This window comes from Drosophila melanogaster, chromosome X (assembly GCF_000001215.4).
Source record: "Drosophila melanogaster chromosome X".
In the NCBI taxonomy this organism is placed as follows: Eukaryota; Metazoa; Arthropoda; class Insecta; order Diptera; family Drosophilidae; genus Drosophila; species Drosophila melanogaster.
Window position 1 is genome coordinate 5,648,524 of NC_004354.4, and position 14,400 is coordinate 5,662,923.

At 47.7% G+C, this 14,400-nt stretch overlaps 1 protein-coding gene across 3 annotated transcripts; it reads right to left on the reverse strand.

Annotated features, from left to right (window-relative positions):
- Window positions 1-2,043: 2,043 nt before the first annotated feature.
- Window positions 2,044-14,338, reverse strand: OtopLc (Otopetrin-like c). 3 transcript variants are annotated; one of them, NM_001144688.3, is made up of 7 exons: window positions 14,139-14,338; window positions 11,662-13,806; window positions 7,329-8,123; window positions 7,142-7,259; window positions 6,987-7,083; window positions 6,735-6,920; window positions 2,044-6,661 (listed from the first exon to the last, which is right to left on the reverse strand). In NM_001144688.3, the coding sequence occupies exons 2-7, from the start codon at window positions 13,527-13,529 to the stop codon at window positions 4,995-4,997; spliced, it is 4,731 nt and encodes a 1,576-aa protein (NP_001138160.2). In that variant the 5' UTR covers window positions 13,530-13,806; window positions 14,139-14,338; the 3' UTR covers window positions 2,044-4,994. The 3 variants fall into 2 exon arrangements, with proteins under 3 accessions (NP_001138161.2, NP_001138160.2, NP_001303575.1); NM_001144689.3 differs by having other exon boundaries at window positions 14,300-14,338.
- Window positions 14,339-14,400: the final 62 nt, after the last annotated feature.

Genomic DNA, 14,400 nt, shown 5'->3' on the forward strand with positions numbered 1-14,400 from the left:
CCGAAACGCAAACGCAAAAGCAGCGCAAAGAAAACGGTGAAGGCAAAGTCAAAGCGAAAGCAAAGGCAAAAGCAGCGGACGGCGGCAGCGGCAGAGGCAGCGCTCGTATATCGTAAGTTCTACGATATTCGCTGTCTTTCGCACGAATACCGTTTGTTGTTGCTTTGCACTGCACTGCACGAAATGCGTATGCAGTTTTAGCAACAAAAATGAATTTATATTTATGTGTTAGCAAGAAATTGGAATTACAAAAGTTATAAAACTTTTAATAAGACAGAATGGCGACTTTTTCTTCACTTTAGTTCGCTCGCTTGCTGTGTTTTCAGTGTATTATCAGTGTATTTCACCGTTTCCTTGTCCGCCCCCCTTTCACACCATTCGCTGCACCGCAAGAGGCACAGTAATAAATGATTATAGCCCAAAAGACTCGCAAATGTGTCCCAAGCACGTGAGTAAATGAAAATGCCTATGCGACAGATTGAATATTTAATCCGAATGCACTGCAAAGTGTGTAAAAAAAAAGCGAACAAATATGGCATATTAATGAAACATACTATTTGACCAATATATCGTACAATTTTATTGTCTTATTTGGATATTTGGGTATAAGCAGAATAAACACAAGCCAACAAATAGTTATGAATTGGAATTAATTATAGGGCGAGCAAATAGTTCCTTCATGTTTTCCCAAGCAATTAGAGAATTGGGCAATTCTGCAACCCCTGAGCCGCAGTCCACTCGAGGAGTGGACTTTTTTCCGGCTGCTCCTTGGTGTCCAGCGGCGTAATCAGATTATCGCCATCGGAACTCGAAGGGGAACTCCCCTGGGCGACCCACAGTACATACATACACACATACATACTTATAGCCGTACATACTTATGTGCAGCAAAAGACGCTAATGGGCCAAAAAGGTGTGACACGGGGCGAGTGTGCCACCAAAGATGCACAAAAGCTTCTGGCCCGGGGTGGGTGGCTCTCTGGTGCTCCTCTTGCTTAGCTGGGTGGCAATGTGCGACGAGAAATGCTGCTCCGCTTTGTCCAGGAGCAGCGCATGCGTCGAGGTCCTGCCAAAGGACATTCACCTCTGGTCCTCAGCTTTTGCCGCCAAACAGGGTGCATTTATGTACGTAAGCCGCTCCGCATTTGTATCTAATTGCAGGCGTGCCCACAAAAAACGAAGAAAAAAAAACTAAAAACCAAAAGCCATAACATGCACACACACCACCTCCGCACAAAAAAATATACATACATACATACATATATAAACAATAAGTTCACTTGAGCGGCAAGTTAATTGAATTAGGACCTAAATCCGGCATGGAAATTGGAATGAAAACATGCGGCTATCACTTTTCGAAAGCGTAGTATCCAACAGATGCAATTATTTTTGAATACATCTTTACCCATTTCTTTGTGTAGCTCGAAACTCTCCTGCTTTTCGTGTGTAATCATATATTCGAGCGCTAACCTAGTTTTCGGCCAGCTCGGTTGGCCAGGGCGTGGTTCCAATCCCGGGTAACCAGTTGGTGCGTGTATATACCCAAGGATCTGGCACATGGCATCCACAGATTGCAGCGCGAGTCAGGGGAAACAGCATCCACAAAGGGTTCGCAGCCGAGAAAAAAAGAGAGAGAGTTTGCTTGCGTGCCATTGGGGGGGGGGGGGGAGGGGGGGTTTATGCCATAGTTTGTCTCGCTCTAAGGGATGCAAAAATGTAGGGGCCGAGTGCGAGGAGAAATCGCAGGAGTAGCTCCAACTCGCAGATACATGCCCGCGCTTCAAGATATAATTGCGAGTGTGTATCTCTATCTCTATCTGTATCTGTATCTGTATCTGTATCTGTATCTGTATCTCCTACTGCGCCCAACTTAAAAATAAAGCAGTTCTCCTTGCAGAAACTAACCCCCCCTGGGTCGCCCCCTGGGCACTCCAACCACTTGAGAACCCCACCCTGAGGCTCCAAAAAGCGCACTCCTTACACAGAACACTACTTAACTTGTCGGTGACCCACATTCAGGATGAAAAACAACAACGCCATTTTCCATAGTAATCGAATTACGTTTCAATTTATTATTCATATTTATTGCAAATTTACTGCTCTTTTATAGTCAATAATAGTTTTCATTCGGGTGTACAGGACTGGTGGTGTATTTATGCTTGGGGAACACAGAACATTCACGACTAGTTTTACATTGTGTTTTAACTTTATCATCATAGCCATTATTGTAAATACGTATAAATACTTGTAACACTTAATACAAATTGCTTTTCCTAGGCTTAGTCAAGTTGTATTGGTTGAGTATTTTTTCGGGGGAAAAAAAGGTTCGAAATGAAATTGAAAATGGTTTCTAGGTTATTCGAAAGAGGCTAGAAATACAGAAACAGTGTAAAATATGGAATTGCAATTACTTACTATTCGAATAAAGCAAATACTCCTAGGGAATATTTGAACAATGCAATGCGTAACCATAATTATATTTTACTTGTCATATGAATTTAAAGATAAAGTTCAAAAGATGAGTTTCTTGTTGGAAAAACAACCACAGAAATTGGAAACAGAATAGCGAAAGGAATAGTGGTTGTATTTGAAAAATATACAAGAATTGAAATCATTAAATTGTTAAAATCGAGCTTAAAATTAAGAAGTTCAGAAATAGTCGAGAAAAGTTCTTTTCTTAGTCGTATTTAAAAGTGAGTCCCACAATTACGATTATTACGTTTATTTTGATTTTTCTTCTTGAATAATAAGAACAAATAGTGGTTGTCGGGTATAACTTGAATATTTCAGTTTGTTTTTTTTTTCTTTCTTTTCTTGTCTCCGATTTTCATTGAGTTTTATTAATTTCGCATAAAATGTCCTTCGATTCTACGTGGATTAGGAGTTCCTCTAATGAGTTCGATCGCTCATCATAACTACTTAGTGTCAATAAATTCTAATACAATCGCCTGTAAATACAATACAATTTTCAATTTTGATTTTCGCTTAACGTGCGATTTTTCGAGCAGTGTTTCGAGTTGGCGTACAATAAATACATGTGAGAAAATGCATACAAAGTTACAGTTAATTCTAGTTAAAAATTTAGTACGAGTATAAAAATTGAAATAACTAATTTAATATATATGTATATATATATATATATTTTGTTTTTTTTTTTGTTTGTTTGTTTGTTTGTTTTCCCTTAAGATTTTTGTTCGTTTTGGTTTTTGGTTTTGATTTCGATTTCGATTTTGGCATTCATATAACTTTGAATATACAATGGATGAGTCAGTAGATTCATAAAAATCGAACTCAACAAGAAAGCAATTACAACATAGGCAACGTAATGAACTTTTCTTTGGCATTGAAAACATAGATCGCATCGTATGTATGTGTGAGTGAAGTCTATATCTATACGTATCTTATACCATTATGGTAGACAAAAAAAAAAAAAACACAGACATATTTATATACCACCTTAAATAGATTTGTGCGTCTTACAGTAAGTGATTTTATTGGAATTATTCGCAATCTCTCTTGATTTGTCCTTCTACAATTTGGTTTCCTTTGAGCTTTCATAATACTGAAGTGGGGCAATATGGCAATATGAGGGGGGGGGTTTCACAAGCACAAACGTATCACATAAAAACCTATTCGCATTCAAAGTCAAGTTAACAAATTCGGTTAAATGCTATGCTAAAAATCAGGGCTCTCAACAAGGGGCTCAAACAAACAATCCATATGGGTGCGAATGAATTTTCTTGGGGCATTAAAAGGGGGGGAGGGGGGCAATCCGGATTGAACTTCTACATATGCATGTATGTGAGTATATATCCTTAGGTGCTAGGCTGTGTAAACCGTCTACTTTGTAGTACAGTGTTGTCTAATAACTTTTGCGGTTCCTCGATTTCTGGTGGGGTTAATGACTTCTCCAATCCCTATTCTTCTCATCTCATCTCAACACTCCTCGCATTTCTTCAACCATTCTTCTTCGTTTTTCTAACTTGTAGTTGCTGAAATACATATATCCAGTTTGCTTTGGAACGCCGATTATTTTATCATTGTAAATATTTATCTTTGATAGAACTCGCTGTGTTCGGTTATGCATAATTGGTATACTGCTCTCTATTTGGTTGATCGTTAGTTTGGCGGCATACCTTGTAGTTCGGTTGGTTCACAACCCGTTTTGCTGATCCTAGCGCTCAGTCAGTTGCTATATATAAATATATAAAATGTTGTCCACTTTCACTTTCTTGATTGCGACCGTTTTCAACATTTATCAAACGTGATATTTTCGTAGATTTTGCGGCTGTATTGTGAAGGGGGGGTAGTAAACATGAATTCATCTACTGTTACGTGTTTTGCCTACAACACTATACTCATTGCGCTCACTTGCTACCACACAGATCCCAAAATGCGGCCCCCTTCAAAGCGCCTACAATATTTTGTTTAATGCTAAAATCAGCATATTTATGCTTATCAACTGACTTTCCGTTTCAATACTCATTATTGGAGCAAATGCGATTTGGAGCATTGTGGTAGTGAGTGAACGTTATGAGGCTAAACCATTTACGATATTGCGTATACGCACTAGTGACAATTGCTTGGGAATTTATTGCGTATACGCCCTACTGGCATTGCTTGTGATTTCCACATTGATTTATCCTTGCTGCGGATCCTAAGATTAACCCATTCTTTTATCATCGCTTGTGCTTAACTTCTTGATTTCCCATCGCTTGAGACCCGCTTGAGGACTCGCATGTCCTTCTAATTTTTTCCCTCTCTAGGATATGTTTATGGCTCTCAACGCTTGCATCCGCTTGGTCAAATGTTGTTACTTGGTGGTGGTTCTCGAAGATGGGTGCCTAGTTGCATGGTTTTTTGGTTTTGGTTTGGTGGGTGGATTGGTAATGGTGGTGTGTTTGTTATGGTGTGGTGTCCAGCAGATGCAAGTCCTAGACAAAGCTGAGCTCATGGCCGCTGATCGCGTCGATGAACTCAAAGTGCGCGTAAACTCATTCGCCGTTGATCACGTAAACCGGACAGAAGGCCTTTTCCGTATTGAGGGATTGCGGCGACAGTGCCCGGATGGGTGCCTTCAGTCCACAGCTGCTGTCGCCGCCCTGTTGCCCTTCTTCACCGGCCTCTCCAGCTTCGGCGGCTCCAGCTCCTCCGCCCGATCCCCTTGATCCTCCCGATCCAGCACCGGCACCGGCATCCTCAGCCGAATTACTCTCGCCACTATCAACCTCCTCAACGGTCTCCAGCTCGCCGCCAGCCAGCGTAGTGGAGCAGTAGCAGTAGGACAGGTTCGTCTTGAGATCCTCGCAGAATTGCTGCTGCTGCGCAATGCTCTGGATGCGCGAGCGGGCGAATTCTCACATATACGTGGGCTTCAGCTTGTAGGCCCTCTTCCAGATCTCGCACAGGCACACGGTCGAATGGAAACGATAGAATATGGCCAGCGGCATCGACACATGCGTGATAATCGTCCAGGCCCACAAACCGTAGAAGTTCAGCTGTATGGGATGCGATTCAGCGCGTGATTTCTCCAGCGTACTGATGGCCCACATGGCCAGATTGACGACCAGCATAAATGTGACGATCTCGCGTCCGGGCTTCTTGCGCAAATGTTCCGGACTGACGGCCTGCCGCCGGCTGGCATCCAAAATGAACATGGTCTGACAGGCGGTCTGGACAATGGAGGCCAGGGCATTGATGGGCACCAGCATGTCATCGCTGCGCAGAGTAAAGTGCCCGGCGATGACCGTAAAGATGTTGTACAAAAACGAACCGGTCTGCGCACCCACCAGTAGGATATCATCCAGCGAGAAACTCCTGTAGGCATCGTACTGCAAATGACGTATCTGAATCATTCCCACCAGAGTGGCTATCGTGGCCGTGCCATAGATGAGCAGCTCGCAAATGGTCACCTCCGTTACGGCCATGGCCACGAATTCCGGCCGTGAGATTAGCACAAAGAAGATGATCAGCGATATGATGGTCAGCACCAGGATGAGTATGCCCACGAACAATCCCTTGTGGGCACGGGCACAGTCGACGGAATAGTGATGCGGCGATCGCTTCATCGGCGAACTGATCATATCCGGACGCTGGGGCGTCGGAGTCTGCGGCCTGGAAATGCTCCGCCACATCACGTACAAAATGGCCGCGCAGATCAGCGAGTACTCGATGGTGCAGGGGAACAGAAATGGCGAGGCGTCCTGGACCAATGTACCGATGATGTTCGTTCGCCGGCACTCAAAGATCTGGTACGGTCCCTTCAAGCCGCGCGGCACTCGCAGATGGGCCGTCGGATCGTGCTGGATTATGGCATGACCTCTAGAGTGTCCCGGTATCCTGTGCGAAATCCTCAGCGTGCGATTCTCCGGATTGTAGAATGTCAATATCTCGTGCTTTGTCTCTTGGATCAGGACATTCAGCCAAACGGCCAGATTTGTGCCAATCATGTGCATTAAACCGAAACGAGCGATGATCTTGTAGCGATACACCTTGATCTGCTCGTTGTTCAGGAAGATGAAGTACATCTGGATGAAGATGAAGGCCATCCGGGTGGCCGGGGTCAAGGCCAGCAGCACGTTGTGACACTTGGTGTCCGGATTGAGCTCAAAGTACTGGCCAAATTCCAAGCCCGAATAGATCATGCTGCCAATTCCAAAGGCTATAATTGACAACATAAAGAATTAGAATAATGTGCACAAATGATTGGAGGAGTACAGAAGGAGGACACTTACCCACCGCACCCATGCGCAGATAGAAGCTGCCGTAGTGTGCGTCCCGCCGTCCAAGTGGCGAGAGCAGCGATGGTCGCCTCACGGGAATCGGCGGCGGAAGTCGATGGTGCACGGAGTTGCTATCCGTATCCGACTCGTCCATGCTGTCCGTTCCGCTCGCCTTCGTTGCCGATTTACTCGGCGATGCTGGTGTGCAAAGGACACGCTTTCGATTAAATAATCCACTTAATTTAGTACTTTTTCGAAACTTACCAATCGGAACTGGTAACTTGGGACGACCCCATATCAAAGTGGCGTACATGAAGAGCAAGAATATCATGCTGCCAATGTACAAGTACAAATAGTACACCTAAACGGAAAATGGAATGTGTTATAGTCATAATATAACAAATAGTTATAAAGCTCACCTCATAGAAAGAGGGTGGGATATAGGTTGATATAACCTCTGCCATGGGAAACGCTATGCCCATGACGACCAATAGTTTTCCGTAGAGTGCGGAGAAAAGAGTGGCCAGTGCATCGCCGCTGTAATATATATATATATATATATTAATATTATAAGTTGCCAGTAATCTAATAAACGAATCTACTCACGCCTTGACCCTCGGCATCGGCGGATAGACGAAGGATGGCCGATGTGTGCGCTTAATGGCGGGCAGCACTGGATAATTGGTCAGCTGGTGCGAGTGGTACATCAATGCCAGCTGTCCGTCCGCCTGGCTGCCGCTGAGCGCTGGCTGGGAGCTGCTGCCGCCGGGCGAGGAGGGCGGATCCGAGCTGTCCGGCCCACCGCCACCTCCAATATCCCTATCGCCGTCGCCATCTCCCCCGCCAATGATCAGGCCACTGGGACCCGGAGTCTCCTGTATGTTGCCCTTGTGGCTGGGCAAACTCGACTCATCGATGGTCACGTGGTGCTGCGAACCTGATCGTGCTGATACCCTTCCCGGTGATATGGCTACCGCTGGTTCAGCTGGCATGGCCATCAGGGAGCCAGCTCCAGCGGCAATCGGAGGAGCCACTCCGGCCATGAACAAACGCCGGCGATCGACGGGCGAACTGCTGCTTCCGCTGTCGGGCGGCGGTGGGGGGGCATAGCTGCTGGGCACCGTCGGCGTGGGCACCCGGACACTGTGGGTGTGATGGTTCTGGTGGTGCGGATGCTGGAACTGATGCGGCAAGTGGTAGTGATGGTGGCTGCTCGTAAAGTGCGATCTCGGCTGGCTGGTGACCGCCGTAGTTGCAGCCGTTGTTGTTACCGCTGGAGCAGCAGCAGCTGTTGGTGGTGGTGATGGCTTCTGTTCATCCTGATAGCTGACGGTGGCTATTGGTGGCTTCAGTGGCTCTGGCTTCGATGGCTCCAGCGGTTCGGCGGTGGAGCTGCTAGAGCTGGATATGGAAGAGGAAGATGAACCGGATGTGGCCGACATTAGTGCGATCAGCGATTGGTGAATATATATGGTATGCGTGGCTGGATTGGCGGACCGACGTGGACTCACTGAATCGGTGGTCTGGGCTCTGGGCCCCGCACCCGATTTTGCAGATACAAATACATGCGACCGGCTTAATTAAATAATGGTCCCCCCACCAAAATGGTACATATATATACATCTCTATATATATCTATATGTGGATGAGTGTGCTGGGATTTATTGTATCGGATGCCAGACATTTCCGCCGCGGATACATTGAACTTGGTGTCCAGCCGCCAGCCTTCGACTGAACTTTAAACCCTGCCAGAAGATGGCCCTCTATTTATAGACGCTGGCATTCCGGGGGAATCTCTGGCCTTCCGGAACACCCACCGTCCCACTTCCACCCACCGGCAGACACAGCATGCCCTCTCCAATTGCGCTTAATAGCAGATCCAGTTTCAGATTCAGATTCAGATTCAGATACAGATACAGATACATATTCAGATCGAGATAAGCACATAGAGCTGGCGAATAATAACAGCAAAAAAAAAAAAAAAAGAACAATAGCCACTCGAAACAGAAACTTAATGAAAAGTCCCCAACCATTCGCCACGGGCAATTGAAACTAATCGCCGTCTAGTGGACATACAGCACAAATCGGGATACAAGTGCGAAACATACAGTGCGTTTCATGTAACTATGGTGGCTTCAACTTTGATCTCAAACTGTATTAGCTTGCTTAGTGAGCAAATGGCGAACACAGGGTAAAACTAGATATTACCACCACCAAATCCAACAATGTGTGCCATACATAATGGCGCGCACTGTACGCCCGATAAGAGATTATAGAGATTTGTGCATGTTTTTCAGCTGGCGGCACTCACACAATCGCAGAATGTTTGCTGGCCTAATGGAAATATGAAATATGCTCGCTACGTGATTGCGATGTTTAATTAAGGCGAAACGGCATGCATATGACACATGACACATGTTGGATGACAGGTGAATCTGAAATGGTAAAGAAGAGCAAGTGCGCCGGGGTGAGGTTGTGTTTTCAAGGGGCCACATCCTGCTTCACACGTTTCCCATGCCAGCAAAGCCAAACGGATCCAATCCGAACCAATCCGATACGATCCGAGCACGCATCATTTATTCGCATTCAAATCGAGGCTAGAACCCATTGCACTTTCAAAACGCAAAGCCACTCGAAAATAATGCCGGGCATCATTATAACATCTGCCTGTAGCAGACACGGAAAGAAAATTTGGCAAGTTTTAATAACGAAAGATAGCTGCATATTCATAACGCATTCCCCAACATTATTTACTATACTTTAGCTTTTGAAAACCAAAAAAAAACATAGATTATTTCGAAAATACTCGCACTTTTTTCCAGAGTGCACTAAAACGGCGAAATGTGGAGGGGGTTTTTGGGGGATTTAGATGGGGTTCGGGCTTATAAATAACCTTGACATCAGGTCACAGCCATCAACGGAGACAGTGGTGCATGCAACACGAGAAGCGCTTGCAATTGTGTGGATTGTGTGGATTGTGTGGATTGTGCACTCGAGCGCACTTGTAATCTGATTTCAAAAAGCGTGCTGCATGCTCCACCATGCTCCATCCTGTTGTGTCCTCGTATTTTTTTCGGGGTTGTTAACCCGACACGACGGCAACCTTCTGCTCCCCTGATGACGCTGGCGTAGCCCGCTTTTCATTCTGCTTTTCCACCTGGATTTCCACGTCGCCTCCGTTCAGCCAGCGCCACAAAGTCAAAGGAGTAAACACTTTGAGAAGTGGCACTCCATGAGTTACACTCTTAAACGCAACAAGGAGCCACAAGGAAGTAATGTGATTTGACTGGATTATCCAGCTTGCAATCGAATGACTAGTTCGTCAGCGAGATTTCCTGATGGCCAGAGAGATAGTTGGACCGATCGAAGGAGCGGCTATTCAATCAGCAACCATCAATCCGGTTACTCTGTCAGTCAGACGCAGACGGTTTATTCTCAACTCGAAAGGCGGAAGATATCAAGTATTCATGGGTGCGAACGAATGCATTCACCCCGGCTCCATGGAAATGTCCATTACTGGCTGCTCCTTGCATTCGGACAAAACCGCAATGGCAACACACAAAAGTCGCCACTGAGCACATGGCGCAGCCAACTTTCAATTGACCCATTTTGCGGTGGTCGCTCGGTGGTTTTGCGCTGGCTTGGGGCAATTTGCAGGCGAGCCACTTGCATTTAGCGCCATAATAATGGGCGTGGCAATGGCCGAGGACAACAACCTGGTCGGGCATCCTATTCACCTTTCACCGCCGCGTTGCTCCCTCTATGTTTTGTTTTTTTTTTTTTCTTGCATGCAGCCGTTTTTATGCTGAATTTCCTTTTTTTTTGCAGCTGCAACAATTTACAATTTGTGTGCATGTCAAGCCAATCGAGCAGGTCGTGTTCACCTGTAAAATCATCCCTTTGTAACCTACAGTCGGTTCCCCACCTGTACGTGCACACACGGCCGTCGGCATACCGGGCGTATACGCACTTAAAATGCCGCATACGCCGTGTGGTCCTTGCACGCGAAATATGAAATTCTATTACATTCTATTACAAATTCATTGAAATGGGTATTGATGTAATGGAACTATTATGCTTTCAAGTTTTGGCAATCATTACGCTAACTATCAAATATTGAACCTTCAAGTGAGTGAGACTTAAAGCTTGCCATTTTCCCAGTGCATCGTCCTCGTTTCTCTCAGTTTACGGCTCTGTTTACGGCGTGAAACTTGTGAGGGTGTTGCTCTGGAAACGGTTTGTTTAATTAATGTGGAGAGCATACGATACGGAGTAGGATGCAGGCAGACGACGTCGCAACGGAGCAGCGAAGCGAATGCAGATGGCGCCTTTCGTGGCAGGAGCAGCGCCCGCCCCAGAGGACCAAGTGCAGCAATGAGGCAGTGGAGGCGTAGAGGAGTGAAGGAGTGGCCCAGGTAGAGCACTGACACGATGCCAGCACGAGCACACAAGTTAAACAGTTTTGTTCAGCTATTAGCAGCGACTAATGGAGGCTGACGACGAAGTAGTTAGATGAAATTAGGAATAGGGGGGCACGGCGTTCTGAGTACGATTATGCAATTAATGGAGTGCCCCAGGAACTTCGAAACCAGAACCAGACGTGATGGTTCACTTAGATACGAGAGGCGGCAGCAGCATCTCAAGTAGAAGTTTCTTTAGCCCGAAGCCCTGTGAGATTTACATCTCAAGTTGGGCGAAAACTTGCGCGAATCTTAAGCGAAAATCTAAGTTCTTTATGATTAGGTAATAAGGAACGAACTTAATGTGATAATCATACGCAAAGCATTTAACATAATAGCATAATAACATAACATAATAATCTTTAAACATTATCAATGAGATTTTCAAAAGCATGTCAACAGGTGGAACGGTTTGTCATTGGATATCATATCATTATATCATCATATACAAGACCCACTTTACTTTCTCGAAAACTCACCCGATCTGCTCCTTGACGGTGGCAGCAACTCCCACGGCAGCAGCAGCGGATTCGGCCAGCTTGGGTGGGCTGCTGACCAGCGGCGGACTGCAGACCCGCGGCGGCGTCGTGATCCTTGGCGGACTGTGCATCTGGCGGGCCAGCTCCGGCGGTGGACTCCTCATCAGCGGCGGCGAGGGCATCGCCGGAGCTCCTTCTCCGGCCTGTGGACTCTGCATACGCTGCGATCCCGACTTGATGGACCCGGCAGGACTTCGCACGCCTGCCTGTCCTTGCGAGCGAATCGATGTTTGGGACTTGAGCGAAGCCTGGGGTGAGAGAACGCCAGCTGCCTGGGCGGAGGCCACGGATCCTGTGCGAGATCCGATGCGAGAGCCACCGCGGGATTCGGCAATGGATCCCTGCTGGGATCCCGATCTCAGCTGCGATCGCTGGCTGCCACTGCGACTTGGGCCGCGACTCTCGGGCTTCGGTGATCCTCCTGCTCCGCCTCCAACGGATGTGGAAATGGATCCAGTCAATATGCTGGCAGGCCGAGGTGAACTGATACTGTCGCCGCCCTGATCCTGCAGCGATTCCCTGTCCACGGATATCTCGTCCGTCTCTTTGGTCAGCTCTTCCTCCTCTTCCTCCTCCTCCTCCTCCACTTCCTCCTCGGGCTCCTGCTCCAAGGGTGGTGGGGGTATAAAGCCCCTGTCCTCGTCTAGTTCCGCAAAGTGCTCCGGCGGTGGAGCTATGATGGAGGAGGCAGAGTACCCGTTGCTGGGTGGTGTGGTTATGGTGGTGGACTCATCCTCGTTGTCCAGCGAACGACTGTAGTCCTCCCGAGCTCCGCTCACGGGTTCGGGTTCGGGCTCGGGCTCGGGTTCGGGTTCGGGTTCGTTTTCCGGCTCAGGTGGCTGATCCTCTGGCTCCGGTTGATCCATATCGGGTGGTGGCTGCTCTGCATCCAGTCTTAGTGGTGGCGAGTTCGGCTGGGACTCCGCCTCGCCCTCGCTCTCATCGGAGGGCGTGAGCGGTGGTATCTGGCTGATGTGTTGGGCAGGTGGCGATACCATCCGGCTGATGTTGAGCTCCGGGCAGGGTGGTGGTGTCACGGGCGGGGAGGGGGAGTTGGATGGCGACTTGGTCAGGGGTGGGGTCACCTGGCCGAGATTGTGGCCCTGCACATAGGAGAAATTCGAGGGAAGCGGTGGCAGTGGGGGTGGTGGCGTGGACTTGTCGTCGTCCTCCTCTTCGTCTTCTTCCTTGGGAGTGTCCTCCTGGGAAGCCTGCTCCTGCTCCTCCTCCTCCTCCTCCTCATCGGGATTGCTTTCAATGTCCAGCATTTCGTGTGGCGGCGGAATGGCCGCCACCTCCTCTGCATCATCGGTTTCCTCGCCTTCGCCATCGTCATCGGTGCGAAGGCCCGCATCGTCCATTGGCGATAATGGAGGTGGTGGTATCAGCTCCAGTTCCAGGACTGAATTAATCGGTGAGCCCGGTGGCGAAGGGGCTGCTGGGGCTCCTTGATCCTGTTCTGGAACGGGTTCCTCCCGCTCGTCCTCATCGTCACCCTCATCGTCCTTTTGCTGTGGTGGCGGTGTGGGAGTGGGCGGAATATCATCCGTTTCCGTTAGCGTAGGCAGCGGCTGACCCAGTAAAGAGGGCGGTGGCGGCGGTGGCGCCACCAGGAGCAGCACCTCCTCGGCCAGTGAAACTGTGGGCAGCGGCGGCGGTGGAACCTCGCCGGCCTCCTGATTGTTGGCCGTGTTGTCCACTTCCTCGATATCGGAGTCGATGCCCTGGGCAAAATCCATGTAGAAGTTATCCCGCGAATCGCTGGAACCGCGTCGCAATTTGAGCGACAGATCCGGCGAGCTGTCCATCTCGCTCGCACACGGGGCTTCCCCTTTTGTTTGCGCTCGCTCTCTCTCTATTTCTCCTCCCCTACTCCTCTCTTACTATTGTCCTTTTAAAGGAAATTCCGTCACACACGCCAACAGTGGCGCCCTCTAGCGTTGGCTTCCGTTCAACTGCGTGCCAATCTTGTTTTCCTGGCGCTTTTTCGCTCAATTCTTTAAGTTTTTCAATATTTTAAGTTAGTTAGTTGGTGATTTTTGGCTTTTCACTTGATTTCACTGCACACGCACATTGTGTGTATCCCTAAAATGCACAAGGAAGTGTCAAAAACACGCATACGCACAGCATCCCGCTCTCTCTGTCTGCTCCTTCCACTCACACTCGCTCTCTCTCTGTTTTTGCAGAGCAGTGGGCGTTTTTGGAAGGGGCGTGGCAGTGCAGTTTGCTGCGCATTTGGCTTTTTACGCAATTAGAGTGCGTGAGTGTGTGAAAGTGCGTAGTAGGAAGTGGGAAGCTGGGAATAATGGGGTGGGTAAAAAAGGATTAGAAAAGAGAATAGGGATTTCCATCTTCTCTTTTCTGCAAATGGCAAAATTAGGCATTGGTTCCACAAACGTAATAAACCATAAACACACTTTTAATTTAGAAAAAAAAAACATATTATTTGGCACTGAACAGCTTTTAGCACACAGAAAAAAAAATCAACGGTTATGGTTCGTGTTCCGGTTTCGGACTCCGTCCGTGTATTCTTCCGTTCCGGCTGCTCGGTGAACGCACGGACTTGTGCTCGATTTACATTTACTTAGCCGACTGGCTCTGCGACTCCTGCTGCGGCGGCACTTAATTCTAGAATGAAGAAGACCGAGTTTCAACTCGCAATGGAACCCACAGCGCAAT